At 38.7% G+C, this 18,592-nt stretch overlaps 1 protein-coding gene and 1 pseudogene across 1 annotated transcript; one reads left to right on the top strand and one right to left on the bottom strand.

Moving 5' to 3' along the window:
• Positions 1-787: 787 nt before the first annotated feature.
• Positions 788-14,218, bottom strand: ARL1 (ADP ribosylation factor like GTPase 1). Its single transcript, XM_012469237.3, has 6 exons — positions 14,087-14,218; positions 11,782-11,919; positions 8,760-8,841; positions 7,292-7,403; positions 2,418-2,596; positions 788-1,688 (listed from the first exon to the last, which is right to left on the bottom strand). The coding sequence occupies exons 1-6, from the start codon at positions 14,088-14,090 to the stop codon at positions 1,658-1,660; spliced, it is 546 nt and encodes a 181-aa protein (XP_012324660.1). The 5' UTR covers positions 14,091-14,218; the 3' UTR covers positions 788-1,657.
• A 1,007-nt stretch (positions 14,219-15,225) lies between these two features.
• On the top strand, positions 15,226-15,324 carry LOC135276317 (U6 spliceosomal RNA; annotated as a pseudogene).
• The last annotated feature ends 3,268 nt before the right edge of the window (positions 15,325-18,592 follow it).

Genomic DNA, 18,592 nt, shown 5'->3' with positions numbered 1-18,592 from the left:
CAGGCGCCACACCACATACTAGGGACATAAATATGAAAAAGTCTCTGCCCCTCAGGAGTAATACTGGTTATACTGGAACACTTGTAGCTGAAGGAAAAATCTCCAAAAAAGATTTCAAAGAGACTAAAGTAGGAATGAGTGCTGGAGAATGAGCGAGAAGGGTGAGAGTTCCACAGATGAAGAGAGAAAGCTGCAGAGAATGAATGTAAGCCCAGAGAATAAACATAAATATGAGGGGAATAGGCCAGAGGCCAACACTGGAAGGACAGTGAAGGCCAAGAAAGAAACTACTAATGATCCTGAGACCTGTGGGGAACCATGGTATTAAGCTCTCATTAATAGCACCTAATTTTTAAAATGCTGGTTTTCCAACTTAAATGAAAGAAATTCACCTTGTTTTAGCAATGATGAAGCACTATATTCTGTCACATTAGCTGATTCTGTGGTGGACTGGGTAATTTTAAAAGCTGCTTTGAACATGAATTGTTTTTTAAACTTTCAGTCTAGCAATAAGCTTAATTTTTAAAACAGAATGCTTAATTTCTCCCTGTAGAATCAGTAGGATTTTGATTTTTAACACGTTTACATCCCCAATTACAGGTAGATAAAAGGAATGAAAACCACTAAAGACACCTTTTATAATCTTAAAAACAGAGTTTTAAACCTTCCTTTAATGTGAAATTTTCTCTTTAATGTGTTATAAATTCCATCAAATATAACCATTTAGGATTATTTGTCACTGATCTACTAGTATAGAGTAATAAGTTTATAGACATTATTTTGAATGTAACTACTTTAATTAACATAATTTTATTTAAAAGTTAGACTGTGTTATCAATGCTGACATTTTTGGGAATATATAGAATAGTTTATGAGTCAAGCTTCTGAACCAAAAGTTTTACTTTGAGCCCAATTCCCACCTTAATAGCTAGCAGGTGACCTTGGGCAAGCCAACCTATTAGATCCCTGGGTCCATGTCCATAAAGTGAAGACATCATAACCTGTCCTACCTACCTCATAAGCTTCCTGTACAGATCAACTATGTCAACATATGCAAGATTTTTTTGACAACTGTAAAGTACTATAAAATGACAATTACAGATAAATCAGTGAAGTTAACCATCAAAATAATATTCATGCCTATAACCAAAAGCTTTTAACAAAACAGCTTAATAAAAAGTGGTCAGGTAAGCAAATAAAGAGTATATTATACACACTATATTCCTCACCTACTTTACTGAGTCTAATCTTTGGAAAGATAATTCATATTAAGGGGAAAAAATCTGTTAAGATATCTGTTAGTATTTATACAAACAAGCTACAACTACTATTCAAAAATAGGAGGGTTTTTTCATCCAATAGGAGTACATTCTTTAATAGAACTGTATTTGAATAAGAATTCCATACAAATAGAATATATACCTTAACACAAAAAAGCAAGGAAAGAATATTTTACATTACATAGAACATTCAGGTGATTCGAGTTATCCCTCTAACCAAATACTTCTTTTCCCTATTTACTACAAACACTGCAGTCAGTCAGTATATGCCAACAATCATATAGTTTTAACATCTAGTAGTGTGAAGTACACTTGACTGTTTCCAAAAGGAACAGAGGTGATGCAGTCTTCGTTTCAGGGGAGAAGAATGGACTGAATTACTGTCTGCTTTTTAATGTTTCAACTAACCTGTAAAGAGAAAATGAACAGTTTTATAAAATTAACTTTCAGGTATAAAGCATGATCATCTATAATAAACTTTATATTGGAAGTGAATTCCAAAGTACTTAAAATGATGACAGCTAACATAGAAGAATGAGGTTATGCGCTCGATTTCCATAAGGTTCCTTTAAGCTTTAAATTTGTCTATGATTTGAATGAAAAATTCAAAAAAGGCTGAATATCTATTTTCCAGGCTACTACTATTTCTGGGCTACGTATGGATGCCTCAGAGGTGAAACTAGTTTCAATCCTCAAAGAGGTGATTATATAATAAGTAGATGAACAAATCAAACAAATTATAAGACAGTATAACAAGTACTATGTCACTAATCTGTGACAAGAGCATCTAACTTTAGGTGAGTGATTAGGCAGTAGCACTAGAGATACATTAGGAAAAGCTCTTGAGAAGACAGCCTTAATTCCTGAAGGATAAGGAATTCAAGGGTGAGGTGAGGCAGGGAAAAAGGCTAAAAATTGGCAAAGAACTTGCTTATTTAAGTAACTGTAGTCAGGTAGGTGTGGTTGAGAAGGCAGATGTACCCAAAGACTAGTGGGAGAAAAGGCTGGAGGAACTTATGAGATAAGCTGTTAAGTATATCAAAGTTTCATCCTCAACACTGGAGGAAAATTATATGTGGACGTGCATAGCTGCAAGCACACACAAATGGACAGATGGCTTCTGGAAACGATACTTGCCATTCCATTGCCTCATCAAGGCCAGTGCCTTTGGTTGCTGACGTTTTGAATATCTGCCATTTTCGGTCCTTCAAGGCAGGTAGCCCGAGTGAATTTGCCATCTCTGAAGGAGTCATGGCCTGTTCCATGTCCTGTTTATTTGCAAACACCACTAAAATGGCTTTTCTCAGCTCTTCTTCCTAAATAAAATTGAAAATATTTAATTTCCTTTAACCAACCTGTGCTCTCTTGAGTTTACAAAATGTCAAAAAATACATATTAAAGTGTATTTTATAATTATCAATGTATTCATTATACATGATGAAATGTAGAGAACTAAAGAAAAAAGCTTCACTCATAATCCTACCTCCCAAATATGATCACTGTTAACATTCTAGGTGTTTTTACTAGTACTTTGTTTTGCAGATACTTAAAGAGTTTATTTAGTGAATACATTTACACATTTAAAATCACATTTATATATAGTTCCATACCCTGCCTAAAAATTAAAATCATGTTTCTCCAAACGATAACTTTTTCAAAATAAAAAAATGGCTAAATATGCTCTATACTATGGATACATGCACCATAAACTGTGTTAACTATGTTCTAGTATTAGACTTTTATTAGATTCTTTCCACTTGACTATTAGATAAACCCAAGTGACAGTCTTTATACAAAATAAACCCAAGTGACAGTCTTTATACAAAGTAAACCCAAGTGACAGAGTCTTTATACAAAATAAACCCAAGTGACAGAGTCTTTATACAAAAATCTTTGTTTGAATCTGTTTCCTTAATATAATATTCTAAAAATAGAGTCAAAGTTCATATAAACAGTTTTTTTAAGGCTTTGATAAACTGAATACATATATGAACAGCTTTCCCAAAAGGTTACCCCACCAACAGTGTATAAAAGTCTCCATCTTCAATGAAGCCTTGGTAGAGTTTGGAATCACTTACTTTTCCAAACATATTATCTCCTTATATATTATTAGGGTATTTGAAATGCAAATGGGGTGAGGCAGGAGGATCGCTTAAGTCTAGGATTTTGAGACCAGCCTGAGCAACACAGGGAGACCCCATTTCTACAAAAAATTTTTTAAGGCCAGGCACAGTGTCACGCCTGTAATCCCAGCACTTTGGGAGGCCGACGCAGGCAGATCACCTGAGGTTGGGAGTTTGAGACTAGCCTGACCAAAATGGAGAAACCCCCATCTCTATTAAAAAAATACAAAATTAACTGGGCATTGGTGGCTCATGCCTGTAATCCCAGCTTCTTGGGGGCTGAGGCAGGAGAATCACTTGAACTTGGGAGGCAGAGGTTGCGGAGGTTGCAGTTAGCCGAGATCACGCCATTGCACTCCAGCATGAGCAACAAGAGCAAAACTCTATCTCATTAAAAAAAAAATTTTTTTTTTAACAAAAAAGGAAGCAGAGGCAGAAGCTCAAGGTTATAATAAGCTTTGGTTGTGCCACTGCACTCCAGCCTAGAGGACAGAGGGAGATCCTGTCTAAAAAGAAATGCAAATATTATTAGCAATGTTTTTCCGATATGAATTGCCTTTTGCTCATTTTGCAAAAGGTCTTAAGGTCTTGTTATGATTAAAAACACTAATCCTTAGTCACCGGTGTCTGGTGTCTTATCTTACCCTTGTTTATGTTTGGCATATCTGAACTTTGGGAGGTTTCCGTTACATTAATATAATTAAATCTCATCTTTTGAATTCCTTCCAATTATTTGATTCAGAAAGGCCTTCCCTATCTAGAATTTTTAAACATATCTACTTAAATGTTCTTATAGTTTTCATTTTTTTACATTTAATTCTTTACCCATTTAGAATTCATTTTTGTATATAAAAAAGTTAAAAGGACAGGCCCAGTGGCTCACGCCTGTAATCCCAGCACTTTGGGAGGCCAAGGCAGGCAGATAACGAGATCAGGAGTTCAAGACCAGCCTGATAAAACATGGTGAAACCCTATCTCTACTAAAAACACAAAAATTAGCTGGGAGTGGTGGTGCGTGCCTATAATCCCAGCTACTCAGAAGGCTGAGGCAGGAGAATCACTTGAGGTTGCAGTGAGCCAAGACCACACCACTGTACTCTGGGTGACAGAGGTGTAGACTGGGTGACAGAGCAAGACTCCGTCTCAAAAAAAAAAAAAATTAAAACCTAAACTGCTTTTGTGTTTACATACTTTTTATTTTGTTTGTTTTGAGATGGAGTCTTGCTGGGTCACTCAGGCTAGAGTGCAGTGACATGATCTCAGCTCACTGCAACCTCTGGGGTTCAAGCGATTCTCCTGCCTCAGGCTCCCGTATAGCTGGAATTACAGGCGTGCACCCCCACACCCAGCTAATTTTTGTATTTTTAGTTGAGGTGGGGTTTCATCATGTTGCCAGGTGATTGTGACCTCAAGTGATCCACCTGCCTTGGCCTCCCAAAGTGCTGAGATTACAGGTGTGAACCACCACACCTGGTTTATGTCTGTATGTTTTAACATTAACAGTTCTGACTCGTACTTGGCCTGTACTTCTAATAACATGATATTTATTGATGAATTAAAAGTCATTTCCTAAAGAAAGAATCCAATTTTTACTTCTCTGAAAGACTTAAAAGTCAAATCCTAACACTGCAAATAATCTAACAATAATCCTGCACAACTCAAGATTTGCAAATTAAAGTCAATAATGCAATTCTTTTTTTTATTTTTATTTATTTATTTTTAATTGCATTTTAGGTTTTGGGGTACATGTGAAGAACATGCAAGATTGTTGCATAGGTACATACATGGCAGTGTGATTTGCTGCCTTCCTTCTCATCACCTGTATCTGGCATTTCTCCCCATGCTATCTCTCCCCAACTCCCCACCCCACCGCTGTCCCTCCCCTATGCAATTCTTTTAAGCAATACTTTATATGATAAAATGCATTATATCCTGTGAATTATACCTAAATAAGCTGTTCTTTTAAAAATCCATTACACACAAGGCAATTCAACCTTATCCTTATATTTAAATTTGATCTAAGGAGCTCTTATAATAAATATAATGATATGATGTAAAAAAATAATTAACCAAATGTTTAAAACTATCAAGTCTGCAATTTATAACTTGGAAGACATTAAGAAGTCAGTAGTTCGGCTGGGCGCTGTGGCTCAGGCCTATAATCCAAGCACTTTGGAAGGCCGAGACTGGTGGATTACCCAAGGTCAGGAATTTGAGACCAACCTGGCCAACATGATGAAACTCCATCTCTACTAAAAATTAAAAAAAAAAAGAAATTAGCCAGGCATGGTGGCATGTGCCTGTACTCCCATCTACTTGAGAGGCTGAGGCAGGAGAATTGCTTGAACCCAGGAGGTGGAGGTTGCAGTGAGCCCAGATCGCGCCACTGAACTCCAGCCTAAGCAACAAGAGTAAAACTCCATCTTAAAAAAGAAAAAAACAGTAAGTGGGATGTGATGGCTCACACCTGTAATCCCAGTACTAGGAGGATGAAGCAGGATGATCACTTGAGGACAGGAGTTTGGGACCAGCCTCGGCAACACAGCTAGACCCCACCTCTACAAAAAATAGAAGAAAAAGAAAAAATAATAATAATTGGCATAAAGAAAAAAGAAGAAGAGTAGCCAGGTGCAGTGGCTTGTGCCTGTAATCCCAGCACTTTGGGAGGCTGAGGCAGACAGATCACGAGGTCAGGAGTTAAGACCAGCCTAATCAACATTGTGAAACCCTGTCTCTACTAAAATCACAAAAAAAATTAGCCAGGTATGGTGGCCCGTGCCTATAATCCTGGCTACTCAGGAGGCTGAAGCAGGAGAATCACTTGAACCTGGGAGGCAGAGGTTGCAGTAAACCAAGATCGAGCCACTGTACTCCAGCCTGGGCAACAGAGCAAGACTCCGCTCAAAAAAAAAAAAAAAAAAGAATAAAGAAGGGTAAAGGGCTGGAGAGTAACCGTGACTTGTTTCTCGGGAAAAGATGTGGGAAGAAACATATCAGGAAGGCAGTCATACAAAGATGCTGGGGAACAGCATTCCCAGCAGAAGGATCAGCAAGTGCAAAAGGCCCGAAGCCAGGTGTGCAAGCTCGTGTTCAAAGAACAGAAAGAAGGTCTGTGTAGCTAAAACACTATAAGGGAAGGGTAAAAAACAATAAACCTGAGGCAAAAATTGTGCCAGCAATCCAGGAATACATATTTCTCTGAACTTCAATCCTTCTAAAACAGCTAAAAATAAAAAGACATCTTGGCCGGGTGCAGCGGCTCATGCTTGTAATCACAGCACTTTGGGAGGCCGAGGCAGGTGGATCACCTGAGGTTGGGAGTGTGAAGTTTGAGACCAGCCTGACCAACATGGAGAAACCCTGCCTCTACTAAAAATACAAAATTAGCTGGGTGTGGTGGTGCATGCCTGTAATCCCAGCTACTGGGGAGGCTGAGGCAGGAGAATCGCTTGAACCCAGAGGCGGAGGTTGCAGTGAGCCGAGATCATGCTATTGCACGCCTGGGCAACAAGAGCAAAACTACATCTCCAAAACAAAAAAACAAAGACATCTTTTTAAAAAGACATCAAAGAAGTGACTTAGAATAGTTGCTTTTGTTTTAAAGAAGTGACTTAGAATAGTTACTTTTGTTTAAGCGAGCTCTGAATCTCCTGGAAAATCAAGCAATCTGGCTTAAAGGAAGAGGAAGTTTCAAGGTTAGTTTTTGCTGTTGTCTCCAACCCTCTCCTCAACTGTATTTTTGGAATAGAAAGTCATTTGCATAAAGGTAAATATTAAAGGGATGAAGGGAAAAAACCCTGCATTCTTTTTAATTATTCCTGAATGTACTGGAAACAGTCAGCAAATGTAAATGATTTTCCCGCATTTTAAAGTGGTAAAGTTTCTTACCTCCAACATGGCAACTAACTCTGATTTGGAAATGCCAATTCGGTCTCGGTCACAACTGTCTACTACATAAATGACTGCATCTGTGTTTGAATAGTAACATCTCCAGTATGGCCTAGAGAAAATTCAAAAGGGGAGAATATATTGTTATTGTTTTAAAGAAGAAACTGACATATCAATTTACATGCTGGAACTCAGGGCCATGGTTTGGGGCGAAGGTGGGGGAATTACATGCCAATCCTTTCCCACACACATTAGAATCAATGCCTTAATGATTCACTGTTTCTGGTGGATATATATACCCATGTGATGAGTCAAAAGAATGTTGATAAACATTAAATCACAGGACCAAAGAGTTTCAAAATGAATTCAGACTTCAGGCTGAGAAAATCTATTTATAATCTATGAAACCACTAAATATACTGACAGAAAAGTTGTACACAGACCTGATAATTACATCTTCTTATACAAATCTTTAACTAGGCAACCTTAAGAGGAATGAATTTTTTAATGTGATTTTATTTAACAGTCATGAAATTAATCACTGACACCAAGAAACAGAAATAGCTAAAATTATAAATAAACTAAAAAGTGATTCAATGGAGTCTCTCTTAGCCTACTCTGGCTTGGGAGGCTACGCAATTAAAAAAAAAATGTGATTCAGGAAATGAGTTAAAAGAAGTCAGAATGTTTGGAGAATACATTAATCTTTTAAGATGGTACCATCGTAAGCAACTACTGACAGTTACCAAACATTCACTGTTGCCATGGCAAGCCCAAAATGCTAAGCAGGAGACCTGAACTGCAGAAGGCATTTTCGTTTTTGCTTTTTTGAGACGGAGTCTCACTCTGTAGCCCAGGCTCACTGCAACCTCCACCTCCTGGGTCCAGGTTCAAGCAATTATCCTGACTCAGCCTCTCAAGTAGCTGGAATTACAGGCACCCACCACCATGCCCAGATAATTTTTGTATTTTTAGTAGAGACAGAGTTTCATCATGTTGGCCAGGCTAGTCTTGAACTCCTGAACTTGTGATCTACCCGCCTTGGCCTCTCAAAGTGCTGGGATTACAGGCATGAGCCACCCCATCTAGCCAAAGACATTTATTTTTATATTAGCCCTAAAAGGGAGGACTGCAAGGTACTTTAATAAATTCCAAAACATGTGTTTCAGAGAGGAGAGACTGACAAGAATTAAAAGGAGGGTCCTTTCTAGTTCAGAATAGCTGAAATAATAAGGTCTTGAGATTTTCATGAAAAGATTTTCATTAACCAGATATCTGAAAAATTGGGCTTCCTTAAGTTTTAATTCAATGGATGCTCTAAGGAAATAGTTCCAAATTTTACCTCATTTTAAACTAGGTGGCTCCATTTAAATTACAATAGAACACATATGCTGGTTTACTGATGTTAACCCTTAAAAGAACCAATAAATGTTAAATACTACCAAATAACCTGGTCTTTGTGCCATACCTGATACTCGTCTGTCCTCCTAAATCCCAGACTTGGAATTTAAGGTTTTTGTATGTCACCGTCTCTACATTAAATCCAATGGCTGGAAGAGAAATCAAATAAATGGTATGTGTAGACTAATGCATTCTACCTTCAAAGTATCCTATCTAATTGAGTTACAGCAATTAATGGTAACTGTTATTAGAGTTAAAATATATATATATATATATATATACACACACACACATATAATTTGTCATAGGATTAGAGTTAAAAAGAAATGGTAATTGTTGAATCACATTATTGCTTGAGATTTTATACTATTTAAGATGAGATAGTATGCTGTGCTCCCCCACAGGTGCACGTGCGTGGGCAAAACATCAATTAGCAAGATCAATACAACCTTCAGGATATTTTTTAAAAGCCAGCAGTTCTGCAAATAAAATATATAATTTTTAGGTCAAATAAATAAAAAAAAGAATTAAAAAAATAAAAAGGAAAATATAATTTTTAGTTCAATGGAAATCCTATTGTATTAAACTCTCCTCATAATAGAGTAGTGGCATAAAAAAGTGTTCGAAAGATGTATTTAGGAAGTACAGTTGTGGATGCACTATGAAAACTAGAATTTTGGTTGGTAGCAAAAAAACAGACCAAAAGCAAGAAAAGCTAAACTTCAGTTCTAAACTTCAGCAAGGACACAGCCGTGGCTGCAGCTTTCAATCTCACAGTCTGTCTGTAGACATCCTCAAGAGCTCACCTGTAATAAGGTCATGGCTGGATGGTCAAAGGACAGGTGTCATATCCCTCTTCTCTGCCATCCTTCTTAGGTGAAAAATAGGTAAAAACTAATTTCCATGGCTGGGTGCGGTGGTTCACAACTGTAATCCCAGCACTTTGAGAGGCCGAGGCAGGTGGACCACCTGAGGTCAGGAGTTTGAGACCAGCCTAGCCAACATGGCAAAACCCCATCTCTACTAAAAATACAAAGATTAGCCAGGCATGGTGGCATGTGCCTGTAAGCCCAGCTACTTTGGAGGCTGAGGTACGAGAATCATTGGAACCTGAGAGGCGCAGGTTGCAGTGAGCTAAGATCATGCCACTGGACTCCAGCCTGGGCAACAGAGTAAGACTGTCTCAAAAAAAATAAATAAAAAATAACTTCCAGCTATAACTGGACAATTAACTTTTGTTTTTTATTTAAGACTGCAGTGATAAGTGATACCTTTGAGTATTTAGCAAGTATGTCTATTACAATTAAAAAATAACTATACTATGACAAATCTGAGTAAAAAACTAAAATGCAAGTTCCTGATGTCTCCCTTAGAATTAAGTAGGAGTGTAATCATAATGTTCACCAATAGTAAAAACATCATTTATATGTGCAGGACAAGAGAATGGTGTAGACTGAGAGCAGTGGCTTATGTCTGAAATCCCAACAATTTGGGAGGCTGAGGTGGGAGGACTGCTTGAGCCTAAGAGGCAGTGGTAGAGGCTGCAGTGAGCTATGATTGCGCCACTGCACTCCAGCCTGGGCAAAAAAGCAAGACATCATCTCAAAAAAGAGTGTGGTGTAAAGCAGCACTCAGTGAAACCCGAAACTATCCACTGTGCTGCTCTGTGCACTGCAGGAGATGCCCAGACAGAGATGGGTGATTTTGAGAAGCAGAAACTAAGGGAACTAAAATTTACTAAAGGCAGCAAAAAGGAATAACAGACATTACAGGGTTCAAAATGCTCTTCTTTCTTAGAGGCAAGCCTCTTTTGTTTTAGTCCATAAATTTAAACAGTAACAATACAGAAACACCCTAAGTGATAGAGTAACATTAGAGGCATAATTTAAATAATCTTGAGCAAACTATATGAACTCTTCAATTTAATTTACATGTATTAATCTTCTCCAGGTGAATTCAGGAGAAGAACCAATGAAAAAGTATAAATAACAACAGTATTCTCATACAGTCAAATAAGATGGTTGGAGAACATTTTTGTAAGATACCAATAATTGATTAAAATTGAAGTATTCTCTCTCTCTCTCTCTATATATATATGTGTATATATATATACACATATATATATATTTTTTTGAGATGGAGTTTTGCTCTCGTTTCCCAGGCTGCAGTGCAATGGCATGATCTCAGATCACTGCAAGCTCCATCTCCCGGGTTCAAGGGATTCTCCTGCCCCAGCCTCCAAGTAGCTAGGATTACAGGCATACACCACCATGCCTGGCTAATTTTGTATTTCTAATAGAGACATGGTTTCTCCACGTTGGTCAGGCTGGTCTCAAACTCCCAACCTCAGATGATCCGCCCGCCTCAGTCTCCCAAAGTGCTGAGATTACAGGCGTGAGCCACCGCGCCCGGACTTCTCATAATATTTTTAAGGTACCAAATTACTTCAACACTCAGTCTCTAGAACTCAGATATTTAAAAGTAATCAATATAATTAACTAAGATAAACTAACCTTAATTAAAATAGGAACAAATACAGAAAAAAGGCTCTTCACATGTAATATCACTTAACATTTATATAATTCTTTACGCAGGTTTACAAACTATTTTTACCCACTTCATTTATTTCCCCCTGAAAGCCAGTGGGTATTTGTTATCTTATGTATTTAATAAAGAAATTGGCTCTCATTAAGATTTAGTAACTTAAGCCACTTTTAAACAGCGATAAACAGCCAATCCCAGCTGTAAGCCAGAACAAGGGTCCTTAAATTATACTAAGCTGCCTCTCAGTTGATGGAAAAAGTGTTATCAATGTTATGTTCATACTAGCAGTTTACAAACTTTAACAAATACTTTATTATATGAATTAATTTATTCAGAAATCGGCCTCGCATAGTGGCTCATGCCTATAATCCCAGCATTTGGGAGGCCAAGGCAGGAGGATCACTTGAGGCCAAGAGTCCGAGACCAGCCTGGGCAACCTGATCTCTATTAAAACAAAACAAAAAAAAAAAAGAGAGAAAGAAATAGAGTTATGTTAGATAGAGACCAGAAAACCCCTACAATTAGTTCATTATACCAACACTTACTAGGTATAGTAGTAACAACTTCTCCAACTTGTAATCTGTACAAAATTGTGGTTTTTCCTGCTCCATCTAATCCCAAAATTAAAATCCTCATTTCCCGAGTTCCAAACAGACTGGAAAATATACTTGAGAAAAAGCCACCTAAAAAATAATAAAAGAAAAAAACATATACAATTTCATTTTGTGAACTAGGTGCACAAAACATCTAATCTTGTCATTTGAAAGCTATATTCCAAATTAAATATTATTATTTTCCTGGATGCATAGGTGCATATTTTTGCTCCCAATGAAATATATTATTCAACATCAAACAAGTAATTAGTTATGTTATTATGTCCTAAATATTGTAGCATGCAGGCACAGAATGAGAAACATGGCCGCTGCCTTTGGGAATCTCGTTTTCTAATCAGCAGAATAGGAATATTTTAGCATGGTTCCCTCATGATCCCTAAAAACCAAGGGGCCAGTAAGGAGGATGAAAAGTATTTTACAGCAGCAGTACCACTATAACCAACTTCAATCAGAGTTATACACTAAGCAATATAACTAGCACAAGAAATTGAGAGAAAAGCCGAAAACAAACTATTTTTGACAGAAACACATTTTAAAACAATAATAAAGCTCTATCCAATGCATACAAAATATTCCCAGAAAGCTTCCTGTACACCAAGTATTGTATAGTATAAAAGCACTTGTGGCACAGTCCTTTTCCCATCCAGAGGCATTAGAGAAGATTAAAAGCAAGTTGCAGTCCGGGTGCGGTGGCTCACGCCTGTAATCCCAGCACTTTGGGAAGCCAAGGCGACCGGATCACCTGAGGTGGGGAGTTCGAAGCCAGCCTGACCAACATGGAGAAACCCCATCTCTACTAAAAATACAAAATTAGCCGGGTGTGATGGCGGATGCCTATAATCCCAGCTACTTGGGAGGCTAAGGCAAGAGAATCGCTTGAAGCGGGAAGGCGGAGGTTGCAGCGAGCTGAGATTGCGCCCCTGCACTCCAGCTTGGGCAAAAGCAAAACTCCGTCTCAAAAACAAAAAAAGCAAGTTACGGCCTGGTTCACACCTGTAATCCCAACACTTTGGGAGGCGGAGGCGGGCGGATCACGAGGTTAAGAGACCTCTACTAAAAATACAAAAATTAGCTGGGTGTAATGGTGCATGCCTATAGTCTCAGCTACTCGGGAGGCTGAGGCAACAGAATCGCTTGAGCCCGGGAGGCGGAAGTTGCAGTGAGCCCAGATCGCAGCACTGCACTCCAGTCTGGTGACAGAGTGAGACTCCGTCTCTAAATAAATGGATAGATAGATAAATAAATGCAAGGTACATTAGAAGTGATGCCACACTGTTATTTGGCAAAAACATGCCATAATTAAGAGCCGCGAGTTTAGAAATGAACACACCATGGGCTAGAGAACCTTGGGAAAGTTCAACAGAACGGGTGTGACTTGACAAAGTCCTTTTTACCATTTACAGGTACAAGAGAGGCGGAAGAACAAAACTGAAGGGGGTTATGGAAGACAGGACAGTGCCTGTGATGTCTGGGAGCAACAAGTATGCTCCCCAGAAAACTGTGGAGGGATTTAAGCCAAAGAATGTGCACCTTCATTTGGAGGGTAGGAGACAAGTTAAAGAAAGTGCACCCTCATTTGGGCTCTAGCGGGTGAGGGTGTGACCTGATACTTGTGAGAATCCTGTTTCCGCAATCAGCGGGCCAAGAATTGAGATTAAAATTTCATTTACCAACTAGAAATACCCTCCCCACTTCCTTCTTCGTCTTACTGTATTATTACATGAAACGCTACAGCAAATTAGCAGACGAATGCCAAATTGGCCATAAAATAACATAAGCAACACCTGCCCTCGGATTTTTCAAACTGACGCCGTCCCAGTGCCCCGGTAAAGAGAATAATTAAGCTTCCACTCTGGGGCCGCAGCTCATCTTTCACTAAGAAACCTCAGCGAACCTCCGACTAACGCGTTGCCAGCCTTCGCAAGACCAACTCTCCCCAGCAAATGGAGAATTCATTTCATAAGGGGAAAGGACTTCTTAAGGGGAAAGGACTCGAACACAGGCTCTGCGGACCTGCGCTGTCCGGGTCCCCGGACCCCGCAGGGATGAGTGGGAAACTAGAGGCCGGATCCACCCCTAGAGATGAAGTTCCAAGGTGAGTTAAGTCCTTGGCGACCCGCCCCCTTAGAAGCTGGCTACTCTGGGCTTCTCTGGCCGGCCCCTCTCCTCCTCCGCACCCTAGTCCTCGGCCCCAGCCCTTTCGTGCGCGCCCGGGCGCCCTTCTCGGACTCCTCACCCATGATGAACCCCCTGTCCGCCCTCGCCGATCCTCAGTGATTCCTTGGCCTCCGGTTGCGGCTCCGAAGCGATTTCCTCGCTAGCCCAGTCAGCCAGCAACTTCCACGTCGGACTCCAGGCGGGGACAGGAGCAAGAGGCAGCTGCGACTGCGCGCCGGGAACGGTGACCTGAGCATCCGAGTCGTCGCTTTCGACTCACGGTCCCAGCTCACTGGATGTAGATACTGTGGACACCAAAATAGAAAAAGAAAATTCAAAAACCTGAAGTCTCTCCTGTTTCCGTTTTCCTGGACAGAAAGAGCTTCTGAAATAGAGAAATTGGAATTTTTTTTTAAATTCTGACACCAAAAAGTGGTGAATCTGCCGAGTAAGAATGAGAGTCAGGCCTGGATGAAACGTCCCGGCCGGATGCTGGCGCAGCCTGCCGTTTGACAGAGGGCTAGTGTCCCGGAGCGCCCTATGGTGGCAGCCTAACTCCCACCAGGTGCTTTCTCCCAGAAAGAAAAAAAGACTATGTAATAGTAATAGGAATGTCCCCTCGCCGCCAATGCGGAGCAACCTTACACCTGAGGCCAGTAACCGGAGCCTTTTGTCTTCGCTGTGGCCTGCAGGACAAGATCCTCGCCCGCCTTTTTTTCTCGCTGACCGAACACCTGAGCGCCTTTCTGGGGTCGGCAATGTGGACTAGCTGGTCCTGATCGTGGAGACCAGGGACTTGTTCCCTCGAGGGGCGACTGTTGAAAGTATTGTAGGTTTTGATAGTTACGTGTGTTGGGGGAAGGAAGCACTTTGGATCGAGGTGGAAGGATCAAGACCAGCTGGGCATATAATGAGACCCTGTGTCTACAAAAATAATTTTCTTTTTTTGTAATTAGCCAGGCCTGGTGACACACACCTGTAGTCCTAGCTACTTAGGAGACTGAAGCAGAAGGATTGCTTGAACCCAGAAGTACGAGGCTGCAGTGACCTATGATCAAGCAACAACGATACAGCTAGGGCAACAGAGCAAGACCTTTTCTCTAATAAATGAATAAAGTGTCGAAACATTAAAGAGATTTAATGAGCCAACACACACGAAATATTTAGAATAATTATCACCACATAATACTCAAGGTTTTTTTAAAAAGTGTTGAGAGCTTGTTTTGGCAGCATGTATACCGAAATTGAAGGATACAGGGAAGATTAGCATGGCCTCTATACAAGAATGCCATGCAAATTTAAGCATTCCATATTTTTAAAAATTTAAAAATAAAAAGAATAAAAGCGTTGAGACAAATTTATAATTAACAAAGCCATAGATAGCCAAGAGAAACTTAGCTAAATATTGGTGATTACATCCCACCTCCACCACTGCTTCTCTCAATTTCTGACTAGAGCAAAGTTCCTACTTTTATAGGAATACAAATGCATAAAGGTCATGTTAAGGTGTTGAAAAGTAAAATAACAAAATTGCCATTTCCTGTATATTTTATGATTCTAACTAATGACAGCCATTACTCTGTAGGAAAGATACGTATCTTTAGGACAATGTTGCTTTTCAAAATGTAGCCATTCCTATTAATATTGACCTAGCATTACAGTTTCCTGCTTATTAAAATGAAGTATTCAAGGAAGAAGACTTATAGCATCATGCTAGAATTAAAACTAAGTGTTTGGATTTTATTTATGTGTTTATTTATTTGAGACCAGGGCTCGTCACCCAGGCTGGAGTGCAGTAGTGTCATCATGGCTCATGGCAGCCTAGACCTCCAGGGCTCAAGTGATCCTCCTAGCTCAGTCTTGCAAGTAGCCGAGTCTACAGGCTTGTGCCACTGTGCCTGACAATTTTTTAATTTTTTTGTAGAAATGGGGTCCCATTATTTGCCCAGGCTGAGCTTGACTTCCTAGACTCAAGTGATCCTCCTGCCTCAGCCTCCCAGAGTGTTGGGATTACAGCCACGAGTCACTGCACCTGGTCAAAACTACATGTTTAGATTGTAAGTCTTTGGAATTTTTTTCTTTAGACAACCATGTAAAATTGATATCACCTCAAATGTCATCCTATTTAAAAACTGCAACCTACCCTTAGCCTGATGTTTTAATACAACTTCTCACCAAACATCTTATACCTTACTTACTTATTATACTTGTTATTTATTGTCTCATATTCACTAGAATGTAAGATCTATGAATGCAAATATTTTTGTCTATTTTGTTCGCTATTTTGTTCTTGTACATAGCCACTAAACAAATATTTAAATTACAAAATGTTTTTGAGGCCAGTGCTATAAATATAAACTTAATTCTTAACTTGAGCATATATTCTGCAATATGATTAAACTTATTTCCTAAGATAGTCATAACTGAAGCTCTTGTCCTAATTTGACACAAGAGGCCAAACCATTATCTTCAAGGAAATTGTGATATTTGAAGAGAAGCCACCAGGTGGCGATGTTGTTTCAGACTAATTTTTACTAGAATCAGGTCAATTGGTGAATTTACTCAAAGCTGAGTGGACAGTTTTCATCCTTTTCAGATCTTATGGTCCAGGAATCACTAAATTTTAAAATGTGAATGTTTTAATGAGTTCAAGCAAATAAAATAATTCAAAAACTCCTTTGACTATAAGTCACAATAAGATCAAATAAGTTCATAATTTTAAAACTAGGAAAAAACCCTCAATTTCAGCCACCTCAATTACACATAAAGAAGTGGAAACAAGCTAGACAACAAAGCCAGGACAGCAAATTTGATAATTGAACCTGGCCTGGAATAACTAGATTATGATGCTTTTGTACCTGAGCCATGATCTATTCCTTTCATAAATTTCTTTTCAAATACGTAACTGTGCCTCAAGTATTTGCTGTTGTTTCCAAAGTTAAGAACTTAGCATTTATGTGTGTTCCATTGCCTGTTGGAAGTTAGAGTCTGTTCAGTTTTTTTCTACAAAGAAGAAACCCATAAAATATAACAAGTATAAATATATAAGTATAATGAACATAGGCTTCATAAGGGCTTATAACAATGTATACTTATAATTGTATTTTAAATTTAGGAGCAATTTGAGATCGTAACTACGTGTGTGAGTTTCACAAATCAGGATATGTATAGCGTTTCAAACATATTTCCTTTTAATGACATGTATTTTGCCCACAAAGCAGAATTTCTCTTTAGACTAAAGTTGGTTGTTTTTTCAATTAAGATATAATTCACTTACCATAATTCACAATTTTTAAATGTACAATTCAGTGGTTTTTAATATATTCACAAGATTTGCAACTGTCACCACTATCTAACACCAGAACATTTTCATCATCCTGAATAGAAAGTCTGTAGCCATTAAGTACTAATTCTCTAGTCCCCACCCCAAACTCCTGCCTCTGGTAACCTCTAATCTACTATCTTTCTCTATGAATTTGCCTAATCTAGGTAGTTCATATAAATAGGATCATACAGTATTTGTTCTTTTGTGTCTAGCTTATTTAGCATAATGTTTTCAGTGTTTATCCATGTTGTAGCATGTGTCAATACGTCTTTCCTTTTCATAGCTAAATAATATTCTGTTGTATGAATATACCACAATTTGTTTATCCATTCATAAGTCAATGGACATTGGGTTGCTTTCACTTTTTTGCTATTTGAATAAAGGTGCTATTAACATCTCTGCATAAGTTTTTGTGCATATATATGTTTTAAGTTCTCTTGGGTATATACTTAGGAGTGGAATTGGTGGGTCATTTGTATGTTTAACTTTCTGAAGAACTACCAAACTATTTCCCATAGTGGCTATGCCATTTTACATTCACACCAGCAATGCATCTGGGTTCTGTTTTTTCCACATTCTATCACTTATTTTCCACGTTTTAAATATAGCCTTCCTAGTAGGTGGTTTGCATCATGGTTTTGATTTGAATTTTGCTGATAGAAACTACTGATGTTGAAAATCTTTTCACATGTTTATTGGACATATGTATATCTTCTTTGGAGAAATGTCTATTCACATCTTTTGACCATTTTAATTGGGTTATTTGTCTTTTTATTGTTGAGTTGTAAAAGTTCTTTATTCTGTGTACTAGATCCTTATTAGATATATGATTTACAGATATTTTCTCCCATTCTGTGAGTTTTTTCCCTTTATTGAGCATGCCCTTTGGCACACAAAAGTTTTTAATTTTGTTGAACTCCAGTGCTCTGATTTGAATGTGCCCCCCAAAGTTCATGTGTTGGAAACATAATCCCCAATGCAACAATATTGAGAAGTGGGATATTTATGAAGTGAGTAGATCATGAAGGCTTTGTCCTCATGAGTGAATTCATGTTGTTATCAAAGGAATGGGTTTGTTATCTCTAGAGTAGGTTTGTTATGACAGCGAGTTCTGTCCCTTCTTTCAAGAGTGCTCTCTTGTCCTTCCACCTTCTGTCATGGGATGACAGAGCAAGAAGGTCCTCACAGGATGCTGGCAGCTTGATGTTGACTTCCCAGTCTCCAGAACTGTGAAAACTGATTTTTTCTTCTTTATAAATT

This window comes from Aotus nancymaae, unplaced genomic scaffold (assembly GCF_030222135.1).
Source record: "Aotus nancymaae isolate 86718 unplaced genomic scaffold, 86718_ANA_hifiasm-v0.15.2.pri h1tg000021l, whole genome shotgun sequence".
NCBI lineage: Eukaryota > Metazoa > Chordata > Mammalia > Primates > Aotidae > Aotus > Aotus nancymaae.
This window is presented reverse-complemented; position numbering and strand designations above follow the sequence as displayed.